Below are 14,790 nucleotides of genomic sequence, written 5' to 3' on the forward strand. Positions count from 1 at the left end.
ATTCGTTCGCTATTTTTATTGTCGACTATTGTCGACAACGTCGACTAATCGTTGCAGCCCTGGTGTTTATAAATATCATCGCTATCAACGTATTGTACAAAAGCAACAAGTTTCTACCTGTGGATCCATCCAGCTGAAGTGAACATTTTCCTACAAACTGTCCAACAGTTTTTCATTGTATTTTCAAAGGCCCAGATTAAACTTTCCCGCCAAGTTCACACATTTTAAAATGAACTAGTTCAGTTCATAGCTCATAATTCAATTTTTTTTAACTAAGTCCACAGTTCTAAAAATGAACTAGTTCATAGTTCTTTCTTCCCAGCATGTTGCTGCGAGCTTTTACCTTTAGAATATGTCATTTTCCTATTGTTCAATGAACTCGTTCAGGCACAACACTGGATAACGATGGTTTTTTTTGGTCACAGCTACGAGCAGACACCACAGAAGAAGCCTCCGGGGCTTTAATGTGGGTTAGGCTTGTAATGACCTGAAAAACTCAGGTATCCTACTAACATGGCAGGTGATGTTTCTGGTAAATGTTCTGGCTTCTTGCTGCTATTAGCTACTTTCTACCCACATCAAATACATTTATTACATTTAACAAAACATATAACTGTCAAACCATAAAAAAATTCACTCGCCCCACCACAAAGAATAACTAAACAGAACTAAAAAAGCAAAAGAAAACACAAAAACTGGGTAAGGACAGTAGCAAACATACACAGCTTAGCATCACACGGCTGAGATTTCAAAAGTTAGGGGCATATCACCTTCAAGTCACCAGAACTTTTTCAACTTCATAGTTCTTTAAGGATGCAAGAAAGAGACTTCAAATTTCCTTAAATTTCTTTGATTTCTTTTTCATTGCGTGTTAACTTTTCAAGGACAAGGCATGCTGGCAGTTCTTTCAGCCAGCAACAACCGAAGGACTCAACGTCTTCCCAGCAAAGAGAAATCAAGCGTCTAGCTCGTACCAAACATAAATCATAAGTCATTTCCGTCTCTTTGCTGTTTAGCATACAGTCCTTTGAATACAAATTAAGAATACAAAGTATGGGACAGTCGGTTACTGGACATCAGGTCATCTGAGAAATACATTTAATAACTTCCTTCCAGAACCTTTGTATTTCAGGACAGTCCCACAAACAATGAAATAAGGTGCCCTTTTTGACATTGCATTAAGCACAGACGTCAGGAATGTTTGGATTCATATTGTTCAGTCTATCCGGGGTAATATAAGTTCTCATAATCCAATTACATTTGAATCAGTTAAGATGGGTATTTATTGTTAGGAGTTGAGCTTTTGAGCACACCTCTCCCCACTCCTCCTGAGAGATAACTTTTTGCAAGTCATTTACCCACTGAGTTTTCTTAGGCTCCACAGAGTCTTTATCATTTTCTGCCAATATGCTGTAGAGTAAGGATATCTGGCCTTTGGCAGTAAAATGATTTACTGCTAAGTTTACAATTTGGGCAGGGTGTACATAGGAGTGTGTTTGTGCAAACACAATAGAGTATTTATCATATTTATTGCTAAGTTCTTCAAATGCTACTAGGTTGCCTTCCTCATATAAATCCAAAACTGTACAGATGCCCTTTGTTGCTTAGTCTTTTCTACCAGAACAGAAATTATCATTCCCCCATATCGCTGAACAGCCTGAAAACAAAGTAGCTTCACCAAAGAATGACGGTACATTGTGCTGTCATCACTTTCTTTGTTTTGTTTCTCTTCCTTTCTTTCCCTTTGACAAAAACAAACACATAAAAAAACAAGTGATATCACCCCATCCTCCTGTTTGTTTTCCCTCTCTGAAACACTATCACAGATGAATATGAATGATAGATGCAAAGGAGAAACACATTTCATTACTGAGGCAACGTTACTACAGAAAATCGCTTCACTAACAGCTAAATAACAAATTTTCAGCCACCAGCAGCCTGCAGATGTTTCTGCATCTGTGCTTCATAAAGAAGACAGGATCATTACCACATGCAGAGCGAGTGACTGCCCAACATTAAACACACACACACACACACACACACGCACACACACACACACACACACACACACACACACACACAAATCATCCTAAAAAAGATTAGGGGATGAAAATTGTGTTTGTGTGATTTTAATCTAGTTTCCGCTACAGACAGGATACTCCACATGATGACTTGAATTTACTGGCATGATCAATTAATTGGCCGATCCTGACTCCCATTGGCCAGCTAAAGAGGTCATCCAATACAGTTTCAGGAACAGTCTAATTTGAGCTGGGTTGAAGGTTCCCCTGGAGATCCAACACCACTGAATCACCACAAAGTTTACAGGAATTAATAGATTTTTACACATTAAAGTGATAACAGAGCCAATATAAAGTAAAATATCAAATAAAGTGTAAGGTGAATTTATGTAAATGTGTTTTATAATCTCTTTTTGTTAAAATGTAAAGTAAAAACTATAGCGTGATAAAGCTGTGGAAGCAGTGTTTAAGCGGTTTACCCAATAAAACTAAATCAAATCACAGCTTCTCCCATTGCCATTGCAAAATGAGTGGCATTTAATGTCTTAGGCAGAGAATAAACTTGCTTTTTAAACTCATGTTTAATTGTTCATATACTTGCTTGTATACTATGTTTGTTACCAGAAGATTCCAGCAAGAGGCACATGTAAGAACTCAGACCAGATAGAGTTGCTGAATTTGTAGGGTGTAAACAAAGCAATAAACATGGTGACAACAGAGGAGGTTAGTGTTTGAATAACTTCAAGATTATGGTAGAAAAGACCGACAGCATTAGAATCACAGACGGTAAGTTAGATCCTAAAACAAACACACATGTTTTTTTAGAAACTTTCCATAATTTTTACCACTATGACTTTACCTCTGGTCAAACTGGTACCAACTGGTTACTCACATGTTGAACATTTCGCATTAATTCCTAAAGGTGAGCACAAATAACCACAAGTAGTCCTACGAATGAGTTAAATAATACTAGGAAAGAGCAAAGTAATCCTAGGAACGAGTAGAGTAATACTAGAATGAGCAAAGAAGTCCTAGGAATTAGCTAAGTAATCTTAGGAATGAGTAAAGTAATACTAGGTATTGAGTAAAGTAATCCTCGGAATAAGTAGAGTTACCCTAGGAATGAGTAAAGTAATACTAGGAATGAGTAGAGTAATCCTAGGAATGAGTAAAGTATTCATATGAATGAGTAATGTAATCCTAGGAATGAGTAAAGTATTCATATGAATAAGTAAAGTAATCCTAGGAATGAGTAAAGTATTCATATGAACAAGTAAAGTAATCCTAGGAATGAAGAGTGGTCGTTGGAATGAGTAGTCATAGGAATGAGTAGAGTAATCCTTGGAATGAGAATGTAATTCAAGGAATGAGTAAAGTAGTACTAGGAATAAGTAGCGTAATCCTAGGAATGAGTAAAGTAATCCTAGTATTGAGTAAAATAATCCTAGGAATGAATAAAGTAATCCGCAGAATAAGTGAAGTAATCCTAGGAATGAGTAAAGTAGTACTAGGAATAAGTAGCGTAATTCTAGGAATGAGTAAAGTAATCCTAGAATGAGTAAGTACTCCTATGAATGAGTAGAGTAATCATAGGAATGAGTAAAGTAATCCTAGGAATGAGTAAAGAAATCCTAGGATTGGGTAAAGTAGTCCTAGGAATGAATAAAGAATTCCCTAGGAATAAGTACAGTAATCCTAGGAATGAGTAAAGTAATCCTATGAATGATTGAAGTAATGCTTTGAATGAGTAAAATAATCTTAGGAATGAATAAAGTAATCCGCAGAATAAGTGAAGTAATCCTAGGAATGAGTAGAGTAGTACTAGGAATAAGTAGCGTAATTCTAGGAATGAATAAAGTAATCCTAGAATGAGTAACTACTCCAAGGAATGAGTAAAATAATCCTAGGAATGAATAAAGTAATCCGCAGAATAAGTGAAGTAATCCTAGGAATAAGTAAAGTAGTACTAGGAATAAGTAGCGTAATTCTAGGAATGAGTAAGTACTCCTAGGAATGAGTAAAGAAATCCTAGGATTGAGTAAGTAGTCCTAGGAATGAATAAGAATTCCCTAGGAATAAGTAGAGTAATCCTAGGAATGAGTAGAGAAATCCTAGATATGAGTCAAATAATCCTAGGATTGAGTAAAGTAATCCTATGAATGATTGAAGTAATGCTTTGAATGAGTAAAATAATCCTAGGAATGAGTAAGTAATCCTAGGAATGAGTAAAGTAATTCTAGGAATGAGTAAAGTAGTCTTTGGAATGAGTAAGTACTCCTAGGAATGAGTAGAGTAATCATATGAATGAGTAAATTAATCCTAGTAGCCCAACATGTTGCTATGCTACATGTTAGCATTGCTGTTTCGTAGTGGCTGCAAACATCTTCTGTACTGTACAGTTAAACATTTTCCCACAGACCAGGTAGGAATCTGAGGAGCTCCCGTGGTGCCAGGGTCAGATTCACCTGCTGAGACAATTTTAAAGCTACAAAAAGCATTTGAAATTATTCAGCTCAATCCTGATTCTTAAAATTAAGTTCTTTAAGAGAAGAGAGAACTAAGAGAACTGATCTGTTTCCAGTTTTTTAGGGCTGTCAAATTATTCAAATATTTAATCAGATTAACCACAACCTACTGCTTTTACCCTGTTGTATTAACAGAACGAGCCAATGCTACAAATATTTTGTGTTAACTGGCCTTCCCTTCCCAGATGTTCAAGGGTCAGTAAATGCAGCATGTAATGTACTTCTAAATGTTGTTCTGAATCAACTCTACCATGTTCTAGATCATAATTCAGAAGTCATATATCATCATTTCACCAACCATCTCCATGGTGATAATACATAAAACCAGCAGATGTGACGACTGAAGTTAAACAGCCAACATTGATGAAGAAACTCTGATAAAACTGATGATCTGGATGAAAACAGCTTTTTCCTTTTATCATTGAAGTGTGAGTGTTTGTGCAGCAGTGATAAAAGTCCTACAGCAGCATCACCCAAAGTAAACACCTGCTGATAAAACACATCATTGGCTGCTTGTTTTACTAGTTTTTCTTCACTTTTTTACATTAGATGATCATTTAGTTGTAATAATCACTTCAATGTTTCATAAAATCTAGACCTAAAAAAGAGGTCTCATCTGTGTCCCCTTTTCCTGGTCCGTGCTCCTGCCGGCCCCCCACCAGAACTTTTCTGGACCCGCCCCTGCATAGCTGAAGTATAAACCCTGTCGACCACCAGCAGCTACTGTGTTAGTGAAGGTCCTGCCAACAACAAGACTTTGGGGTAAATATGTGTCGATGTGAACCAGGAACCGCTAGTTTCCTCCTTATCTTCATATTATAACCAGAGAGACGGTACTAGCGCCAGAAAAACCGATCAGCTGATCAGGGAGAGCATAATAGGACGGGGAGTGGGAGAGGAGGAGGCAGAGAGCTGTGGAGACCCAGAGAGGACCACAGAGTCAAACTCCACGGGAAAAGTGCAGGTTTTGACCCCTCTTACCAGGAAAATTGTGGCAGATCTTATTCCACCTCCATGTTCCACCGTCATAACAGAGAAATGACAGACGTGTTGGGCTTGTAACGGCGCGCACGTGTTAAAAATGTTAATGCAATTAAATTAATTTGCACTGTTAATGTGTTATTTTTGACATTCTTAATTTTTTATTTCAAAATCTTGTTCTAAGGGGGGAATCTGTGGCGCTTGGAGTTGATTCTGTGGTGCTGCATCACACACTGGTTTATGTGTGGGAAACCCTGAGATGTCATGCTGCTCCCTGTCCAGGGGCTCTAGTCCAGAAGAGGTTACCTGGTCAAAACACCCGTGACAACATGAACACCTTTGCAACAGATGGATAATACATAATCTCTAACCAATATTAAAATACACACCAGTATGTCCAGGCAGGCAGCTTTCAGGAGCGTGATCTGATCAGCAATGGTCAGAGCAGTGAAGCCAGGCACTCGTTTGGCAAACTCCACGATCTTGATAATGCACTTAGTGGCCAGCTCGCTGAACTTGTCCCACAGGCCCAGGTCCAGCCTCACACGGTGGTCTGCACTTGAGTTCTGTAACACATGCATGCAGGCACACAAACAAGGCGTCAGACGAAGAGGCAGCTACTTCTGTCCCTATACAGTCTGCTGCTAATGATCCACTCAGTGCTCCCTCTTCACTCGGCTCTATATGTGTCACAGTAAAATAGAGTAAACAAGTTGCACCAGACCTAAGCTCTCTGAAACACGTGTGAAAATGCTGAGCCGTGTGGCTCAGTGCTGCACTAATGAGTGTAACAGTGTCAGTGGGCTGCACTAGCAATGATGGGAGGCAGAAGCAGAGCTGTGACAGGTACCACTGAGCAGTCTGAAGCCAGAAGTTTCATTAATACAGCTATACGGTCCAGAGCCTACACAAATACACGAGGGGGAAGGGGATGGGTGGAAGCATTCAAGCAGAATAGACAGAAAGAGAAAAAAGTGGTAGGTAAAGTGTTGTAAGACATTAGTGAGAGGGGGAAATAGAGGAAATGACAGATGAAAGGGAGGAAAGTTAAGTATCAGTAAGCAGTGAGGCATTGTGGGAGAAAGTGTAGGTTGAAGTAAAAGTGATGCATCAGTTAGCTGATGGATGGAGGTGAAACCTGATTTAATAAAAAAATCCCACGACAAGCATCATCAATGTTGCAACAGCATCGGTTTCACACACGTCCTACACGCCCCGTCCTGCTTCAGGGTGGTTACAAAGGTGAGCTTGGAACCCAGATTAAAGTCTCTGGACTGGCCTCAGAGGCAAACCGCTGTGGGCCCCTCAGCAAGATTCTTAACCCCCATCTACTGGAAAAATGGCAGCCCACTGCTCCTAGTGTAACTAGTGATGGGTTACAAGCAGAAGGCTCATTTCAATAAATACTGAGAAAGATTTCTTCACTTTCTGTCTTCGAACATCAATTCAGTAAGATAAGGTTTTTATTTTTGTTTATTTTTTTATGTTTTTAAAGTAGAATCTTGAAAGGAAATTTGACCTTTTATAACTAAATTAAAGTTAGTTAAATGAAAATGTTCAGATGGTTTTCCTCATCTCATGAAGCTCAGGATGGAGAGAAGATTTGATCCAATTCGTTGGTTTCCTTATCTATCATTTTTTTTATCAACTCTATATGAACACATTTAAAATGGACTATGTCAGTCATAAAAGGGATTTGTTTTAATTGGATTATAATGGATTTAATTGGATAATAAATGGACTGTGTCTGTAAGAGTCCCTAAAGATGAATTTGTCATAAATCAGTGCTGTACAAATAAAGTTTAAGTGAATTGCAGATTTATAAAAAAAAATCTGTGTCACAAGTCATTTAACAAAGAAGCAAAATTATTTAATTCAAAGAAATGAAAGAAACAAACAAACAAAAACAAGTTATTGTAAAGGAAGCCTCGCTCCCATGACCCCGAAGACTGAGAAGGGTAAGTAGACAGACAGACAGACAGACAGACAGACAGACAGACAGACAGACAGATAGATAGATAGATAGATAGATAGATAGATAGATAGATAGATAGATAGATAGATAGATAGATAGATAGATAGATAGATAGATAGATAGATAGATAGAAAGTCATATTTGTACATTAGTGGGATGAAAATTGATAGTATGATCATAATGAGAATTTATAATGAGAAAAAACAAAAAAAGCCAGAGGGGGAAACGATATCAAACTGCCGACACTGGGCCACTAAACCCTGTTTCCACCAGCAGGTCCGGGTCGGTACAGGTGCGGTTTGGTTCGGTAAACTCTAATCACTGTTCTGTTTCCACAGCAACCGTACCTTTACTTGTTAGGAGGCGTATCGGACGGATAATGATGGTCAGCTACATCCTTTAGACATAATGAAGAAGAAGCGTACCCAGAAACAGAGGAGGAGAATGGTGGACATCCAGCGGTTTGTCTTCCTTCTTCTTGGCATGTGGCTTTAAAGAACAAAAAAATCCACCGTATATTCAAACATGGAGCTGTTCCTGCTCTGTTTTAATTACAGGGCCACACAGGGAGTCATGAGTCTTTCGACCAATCGGTGGATTGCAGCGTATTCAAGCTCCAGCTTTTTGGGTTGCATCAGTAAAAATGGAACCTCAATAAAAGGGTCCCATAAAAGTAGGACTGTTCAGGTTGGATATTCTAGCACCTTCCCAGTTTTTGCCTGTTGAAAAGTGTGTACCGACCCTGACTGACCCATACCGACCCGTATCGTACTAAACTGGACCTGTTGGTGGAACCATAGCGATCTTTAAAATGATGAAAAGAAGTGATGCCAAATCGTTGAAAACGTCTTAAAGATGCAGGCATGGATGTAAAACAAGCAGAATTGTGTCTGGAGGGTTTGTTGCTGCTCTGTGGAGCCTTGTGTGGCTGAGCCGCTGCTCTGTGGGATGAGTGGGGTGTTCGCAGACACTCAATCAGGTGTTTAAAACCTGCAGACGAAGAAGCTCAGACTGATCATGTGGAAAAAGTGACAACCTAATAAGACAGAAAAGCCAATATGTACTCAGTATGTGGGCAAACTTCACCGTCAGTCTGAGTCCAGCCTCAGGAGCTCTGAGTGTGAGGCGGCTTTAACACAGCAGCGCCCCACCAGCCAGATGAAATGAGTGCAGACAGCCAGATCAGCCCCCCAGCCCCCCCCTCCCTCTGCTCAGAGCTCATCCATCCCCCCCGAGGTTGTTACTGAGATGCAGTTAGGACGGCAGCGGCTGGACACTGTCACAAGCTCACAATCTATTGTGTGGCCACCCAGGAGAGAGGAGGAGATAAAGGGAGACGGGGAACAGTTAGGAGGGAGAGAGATCATTAAATATGATCGGGGTTAAGTGAGAAGCATATTAGGGTCGTGCTTAAATCACAGACAACGAGCTGCAGTCGACACAACAGCACTACGGACGCACATTCCCCTGATTGACGTCCGATTTGATGGGGAAGGAAGAGGCGGTGGTGTGTGTTGGTGTGTGTAGCGGTCTATGTTTGCTTAGTGCACATATGTCGGTGGAAGGTGGCAGTGGCTGATATTAAAGCAACTTATCTTGTTCTTCCCTCTGGCTGGAGAGGAAAAATGGGGGGCTGTGGAGTGACGAGGGTGAGATTATTCACAGTTGGATCTTCTTCTATTTTAACCCTCCACTCCGCTCCACCTCCCTCCACCAGGCAATCTCAGTCAATTACAGCAGTCCCATAATTCAATAGAGGGAAACAAGGAAGTTGCCGGGGAATTCTAATTTCATTTAAGAACATTTATCCAAACAAATTAGACAAGTTGCTGCATTAAAAAAGGCTGGCAGTGTAGAAATGAGCTCTGCACTACATCAGCAGGCTCGGGTGTACAGATGCAGAAAGGCAGCGAACGCAGCACGTGTGACGGATGGCGACAGCGGACAAACTCTAATGTGGCTGATATCACCAGGCTGAGCCGTGTACAGCACAGCCGCCGCCGCCACCATCACCCCGAGCCTCCCTGGCCTCCATCACAGACTCCTAATGTTTTATTTTGTCTTTGAAACTGCCAGGCTCGTTTTTCATCACCATCACTGTCAATGAATCGTTATTCATTGTGGAGCTAAGCCCTCTCACTGGCGCAGCTATCTCCTCTAACCCAGCAATGAACTCCTAAATCACTGCAGACTAGGATTTGAATATTTCACCACATAATTGGAGCTTTAACCTAATCTAGGGGGCGCGGGAGCTCCTCTACTGTTTCCGATGAGGAGTACTCAAAAGCTGCATCAGGATCCAATCGCTTGTAATAATGAGGAACTTCTCACAGTCTATGAGCAAGTATAATTACCACTGATCCAGATTAAAGCTTTATCTGAGGCCCAACTGCCACTCCAACAAACAAACACTGCTCCTCTCATCACTGGGAAGCAATATTTTTTCCATTATGCGCCTCTATTTTCGGCTGTGGATCTTGGGCCTCAGTGCAGGCTGTTTATTTGGTAAATCAGGAGGAGAGGCAATGGGATGAGGGTGGAGTGGAGAAGTGATTAGGAGCTTTGTGTTTGGTTTGAAAAGGGGGGAGAAAATGCACAGTTATGCAGATGGAAGCATGATGCACACAGAGACAACAGCAGCCGTGGTGTACAGCTGCACACAGCGGACAGCTAAAAGCTGCATCTATATCAATTCAGCTACTTTGGCACCTCTTCAGTGGAGCGAGAACGTTTTACATGTGCTAAAGGAGTGGCGTAAGTTAAAATCCCCTAAATGGATTCAAAAAGATCCACCATAGTTTAAAACTATCTATTATATTATTATCCGTTCTAAGCATATATATATATATATATATATATATGTATATATATATATATATATATATATATATATATATATATATATATATATATATATCCTCAAGAAGTACAGAAAAAGAACCTAGTCTTAGAGAGGCAATTAGAATGACCTTATACAGTTTAACAGTATTTATTATTGGATTTGCATCATATTTAGTTTTGTCATAATTACTGTTCAACAGGCTGCATTAATAAAGCTTCAGCCATCTAACACATCTGTAGTTTTACTGAACACGTGTAATAGTGGGTTTACAGACCATGTGGTCCAGCTGGAATAAAGAGTGGATTCCCTGATTAAGGTCTAGTAAAACTAGAAAACTTTATTTACTTTCTTTCTTTCTTTCTTTCTTCAGTCTTTCACTCTCGGTTCGACCCAAATGAACTGAACTTTGAACCAGTTCATTAGAATGTAACGTTCATGGGTTTCTGGCCAGGAAGAGAAGGCCAAACACATCCCCCAAAAGTAATTTATTTCTATCATCCACCTTTTTAATCCTGCTTTATTGTTCTTCAGGCTTGTGAAAGAGCTTAAGATGACTGTTTAGCATCAAGATGGTTATCAGTGACAACTCTTCACAGGTTACCAACACCAGATGAGACTCGACCAATCACATGTCGAAAGAAACTAACTCTAACTCTGCCCCTTTGTTTCCTCACATCAAGGAACCAGAACCCCCAAAAGAGAAAATGACCCCTACTGTGATTTACACCTGAGAAGTCACACGTCTTGGTCGGATCCACAGCAAAAGACAAATTCATCTGAGTTCTAAAAACTCAGCTAAAATGTGAAATAAGACTGATGAGACTGATGTGATGCTGATACTTATTCAGTGCTGGTTAAGATGATGCAAATCTGGTTTCTCTAAGACTTCCAGAAGAAATAAAACCACAAAGACATTTTATTAAGGAAACAGAGATTTCTCATCCAAGGCAGAAACAGCACCCCCCCACAGGATAAGTCAAATTCATTTGCGAGTTCTGTTTCAATATGTTTCCAACAAATACATGGACTTTGGTTGCTTTTAGACAAGTACTATTGCCTAAGTACTATTTTTGTATATGCTAAAGCTGTGCTACTAAATCAGTTCCATGTATGTACAGTGTAGCAGGTTATTGTGCAGGAACTGGCTGAATGTACCAGGATATTATTAGAAGTGTCTGCGTCTGCCACTTTCTAACCTGAACTGATAATTGCCTTAAAACTTTGATACAGGAAGAAACGTTTTTATGATGTTTTAACCCATAAGAGCCCGACGTGACATGTATGTTACATACAGTTTCTGACATTTTGCTTCAATTTATGGTATAAACTTTGCTCAAAATCCTATTGAACACAATCTGATACTTGTCTTCTGTCTCCTAATAGATACCCAGAAGCGGAAAATCACATTATAATATTTTAATGTATCACATGGTAATAAATGGTAGATATCCCCCCCAAAAAAATTATAATTTTTTTGTTACATTTTGGTAAAGGGCCAAATAAGGACCTCATATTAAAAAAATTGGACTTTTCTTACTAGTTTTTCATGGGTCGGGCCTTAATGGATTAATTGATCTGCTGGTAATTTCTTTATTTAACTTAGATAAATGAAATCCAGTGTCTTACTAAGATTTGATTTGAAGCATCAGAAGTGATGGAGGAGCATTCCTCTTTTTCATAGCTTTGCTCTGTGCCGAGACCTCTCCCTCCCCTATGGCTTCACTGAACTGAAGAAGCCTCTGATTGGCTGAGCTGGGTTACAGGCGGGTCTCTCTGAACTGACTGTACTCTGAGCTAACATGGGCCGAAGAGTCTGTTTGGCCGGGAGATGGTGCCCCTATGAGAAATTAATTATAAGCCTTTATGCTATGATTGCTACAAGAAACATTAACAGGACATTGTGTAAGAATTACTGCCATCTAACGCTGGAATCGTGTATGGCATTGTAATGTATAGCACATTCTAGCGTCTCACTTTCTTAAACATGTGTTGCAACAACAGCGGCCATCATGTGTCAAAAAGCTTCGACAACACCAATGAAAGCACGTCATCCAATAGTTAATAGTTTCCACTCTATTACACACAAAGAACTCACTTCTGAAGTTGAACATTAACTTTATTCGCCGCTGCCATATTCATAACAACGCAGTTTGCCTACTTCCGCCCCTTCACAATACCAGTATGTTACCACAATGAAACACATACAGAAGTATTAACCAGTAAAGCAATTACTGTGTTTGAAACGTAACTCACTCGGGTGAAGAATTTCCCTCTGGATCATAGCTGGTCAAGGGGCAAACATCTGGTGGACGGAAATCCACCATCATATATGGCTCCTCTGTGTTTAGAAGGAAGGATGGTTTTTACAGGGAGAATAAATCTCGGCAGGGAAACTGGCCTCGACACAGCTCCGGCTTTTAGTCCAGTAAAACCAGTTTATAAAGCCTTCTCACTGGCTTTAAGTCCCAGTAAAACCAGTTTATAAGGCCTTCCTACCGGCTTTTAGTCCCAGTAAAACCAGCTTATAAAGCCTTCCCTCCGGCTTTTAGTCCCAGTTAAACCAGTTTATAAGGCCTTCCTACCGGCTTTTAGTCCCAGTAAAACCAGTTTACAAAGCCTTCCCTTCGGCTTTTAGTCCAGTAAAACCAGTTTATAAGGCCTTCCTACCGGCTTTTAGTCCCAGTAAAACCAGTTTATAAAGCCATCCCACCTTCTTTTAGTCCCAGTAAAACCAGCTTATAAAGCCTTCCCTCCGGCTTTTAGTCCAGTAAAACCAGTTTATAAAGCCTTCCCACTGGCTTTAAGTCCCAGTAAAACCAGCTTATAAAGCCTTCCCTCCGGCTTTTAGTCCAGTAAAACCAGCTTATAAAGCCTTCCTACCGGCTTTTAGTCCCAGTAAAACCAGTTTATAAAGCCTTCCCTCCGGCTTTTAGTCCAGTAAAACCAGTTGATAAGGCCTTCCTACCGGCTTTTAGTCCCAGTAAAACCAGTTTATAAAGCCATCCCACCTTCTTTTAGTCCCAGTAAAACCAGCTTATAAAGCCTTCCCTCCGGCTTTTAGTCCAGTAAAACCAGTTTATAAGGCCTTCCTACCGGCTTTTAGTCCCAGTAAAACCAGTTTATAAAGCCTTCCCTCCGGCTTTTAGTCAAGTAAAACCAGTTTATAAGGCCTTCCTACCGGCTTTTAGTCCCAGTAAAACCAGTTTATAAGGCCTTCCTACCGGCTTTAAGTCCCAGTAAAACCAGTTTATAAAGCTTTCCTACCGGCTTTTAGTCCCTGTAAAACCAGTTTATAAGGCCTTCCTACCGGCTTTTAGTCCCAGTAAAACCAGTTTAAAAAAGCCTTTCCACTGGCTCTAAGTCCCAGTAAAACCAGTTTATAAGGCCTTCCCTCCGGCTTTTAGTCCCAGTAAAACCAGTTTATAAGGCCTTCCTACCGGCTTTTGGTCCCAGTAAAACCAGTTTATAAAGCCTTTCTACCGGCTTTTAGTCCCAGTAAAACCAGTTTATAAGGCCTTCCTACCGGCTTTTAGTCCCAGTAAAACCAGTTTATAAGGCCTTCCTACAGGCTTTTAGTCCCCGTAAAACCAGTTTATAAAGCCTTCCTACCGGCTTTTAGTCGCAGTAAAACCAGTTTATAAGGCCTTCCTACCGGCTTTAAGTCCCAGTAAAACCAGTTTATAAGGCCTTACTACCGGCTTTTAGTCCAGTAAAACCAGTTTATAAGGCCTTCCTTACTGCATTCATTACACATTTAATTTGACTTTTATTTGAGTGTTAATACATCACCTATGAAAACCGACTTCACCCAGAGAAAGTTGGGCAGCTCAGTCCCTCTAAAGTATCAGGGGCCCCTTCCCCCCCAGTAATCCGCCCCTGGAGCTTTGTCTTAAACGTGAGGGGAAATGTGCAGTTTTGCAGATGGAAGCATCATGCAGGCAAAAACGAGGTTTACAGCTGCACACAGCGCAGAGCCAAAAGCTGCATCCTTATTAATTCATCCACTTTGGCATCTCTTACCCATGTTCAGCAACAAGAGAGACATCATGGCTGCAGCTTGATTTCTTCATTTTTAGTATAAACAGCATTTTGTGTGACTGACAGGTGTCGGGAGATTTCTAAAACTAGCCCCACAACCCCCCCCCCCCCACCACCACCTCCGTCGTTCTTCCTTCTGAGTGTTTGTGTCGATCACGGTTTGCTCCTGCCACCTGTAATCTATATGCAAGTCAGCTGAAAAACAAACACATCATCTGCTGTCAGCTCCCTGCTCAACACTGGCGTGCCTACATGTCAATCACAGCGCCGCTTTCTTCCCGCTGTCCTGTTCGCCAGCATCTGCTACGCACTTTGTAGGTTCCTCCACAACATTTTTATGACCTCCAACTTTTGCAATGAGTCATAGCAAGTGCAGAAGGGAGGGGGGAGGGGGTGAAGAAGAGCCGA

The 14,790-nt window shown here is 40.6% G+C and overlaps 1 protein-coding gene across 2 annotated transcripts in view; it reads right to left on the reverse strand.

The window, feature by feature from the left end:
* Positions 1 to 14,790, reverse strand: part of LOC121628281 (retinoic acid receptor beta-like) — a 275,740-nt gene that overhangs the window by 25,059 nt on the left and 235,891 nt on the right. For both annotated transcript variants that reach the window (XM_041967293.1, XM_041967294.1), the window contains one exon: positions 5,917 to 6,093. In XM_041967293.1, coding sequence (XP_041823227.1) covers positions 5,917 to 6,093 — 177 coding nt within the window. The remainder of the gene's footprint in view (positions 1 to 5,916; positions 6,094 to 14,790) is intronic.

The sequence above is a fragment of the Melanotaenia boesemani genome, chromosome 17 (genome assembly GCF_017639745.1).
Source record: "Melanotaenia boesemani isolate fMelBoe1 chromosome 17, fMelBoe1.pri, whole genome shotgun sequence".
Taxonomy (NCBI): Eukaryota; Metazoa; Chordata; class Actinopteri; order Atheriniformes; family Melanotaeniidae; genus Melanotaenia; species Melanotaenia boesemani.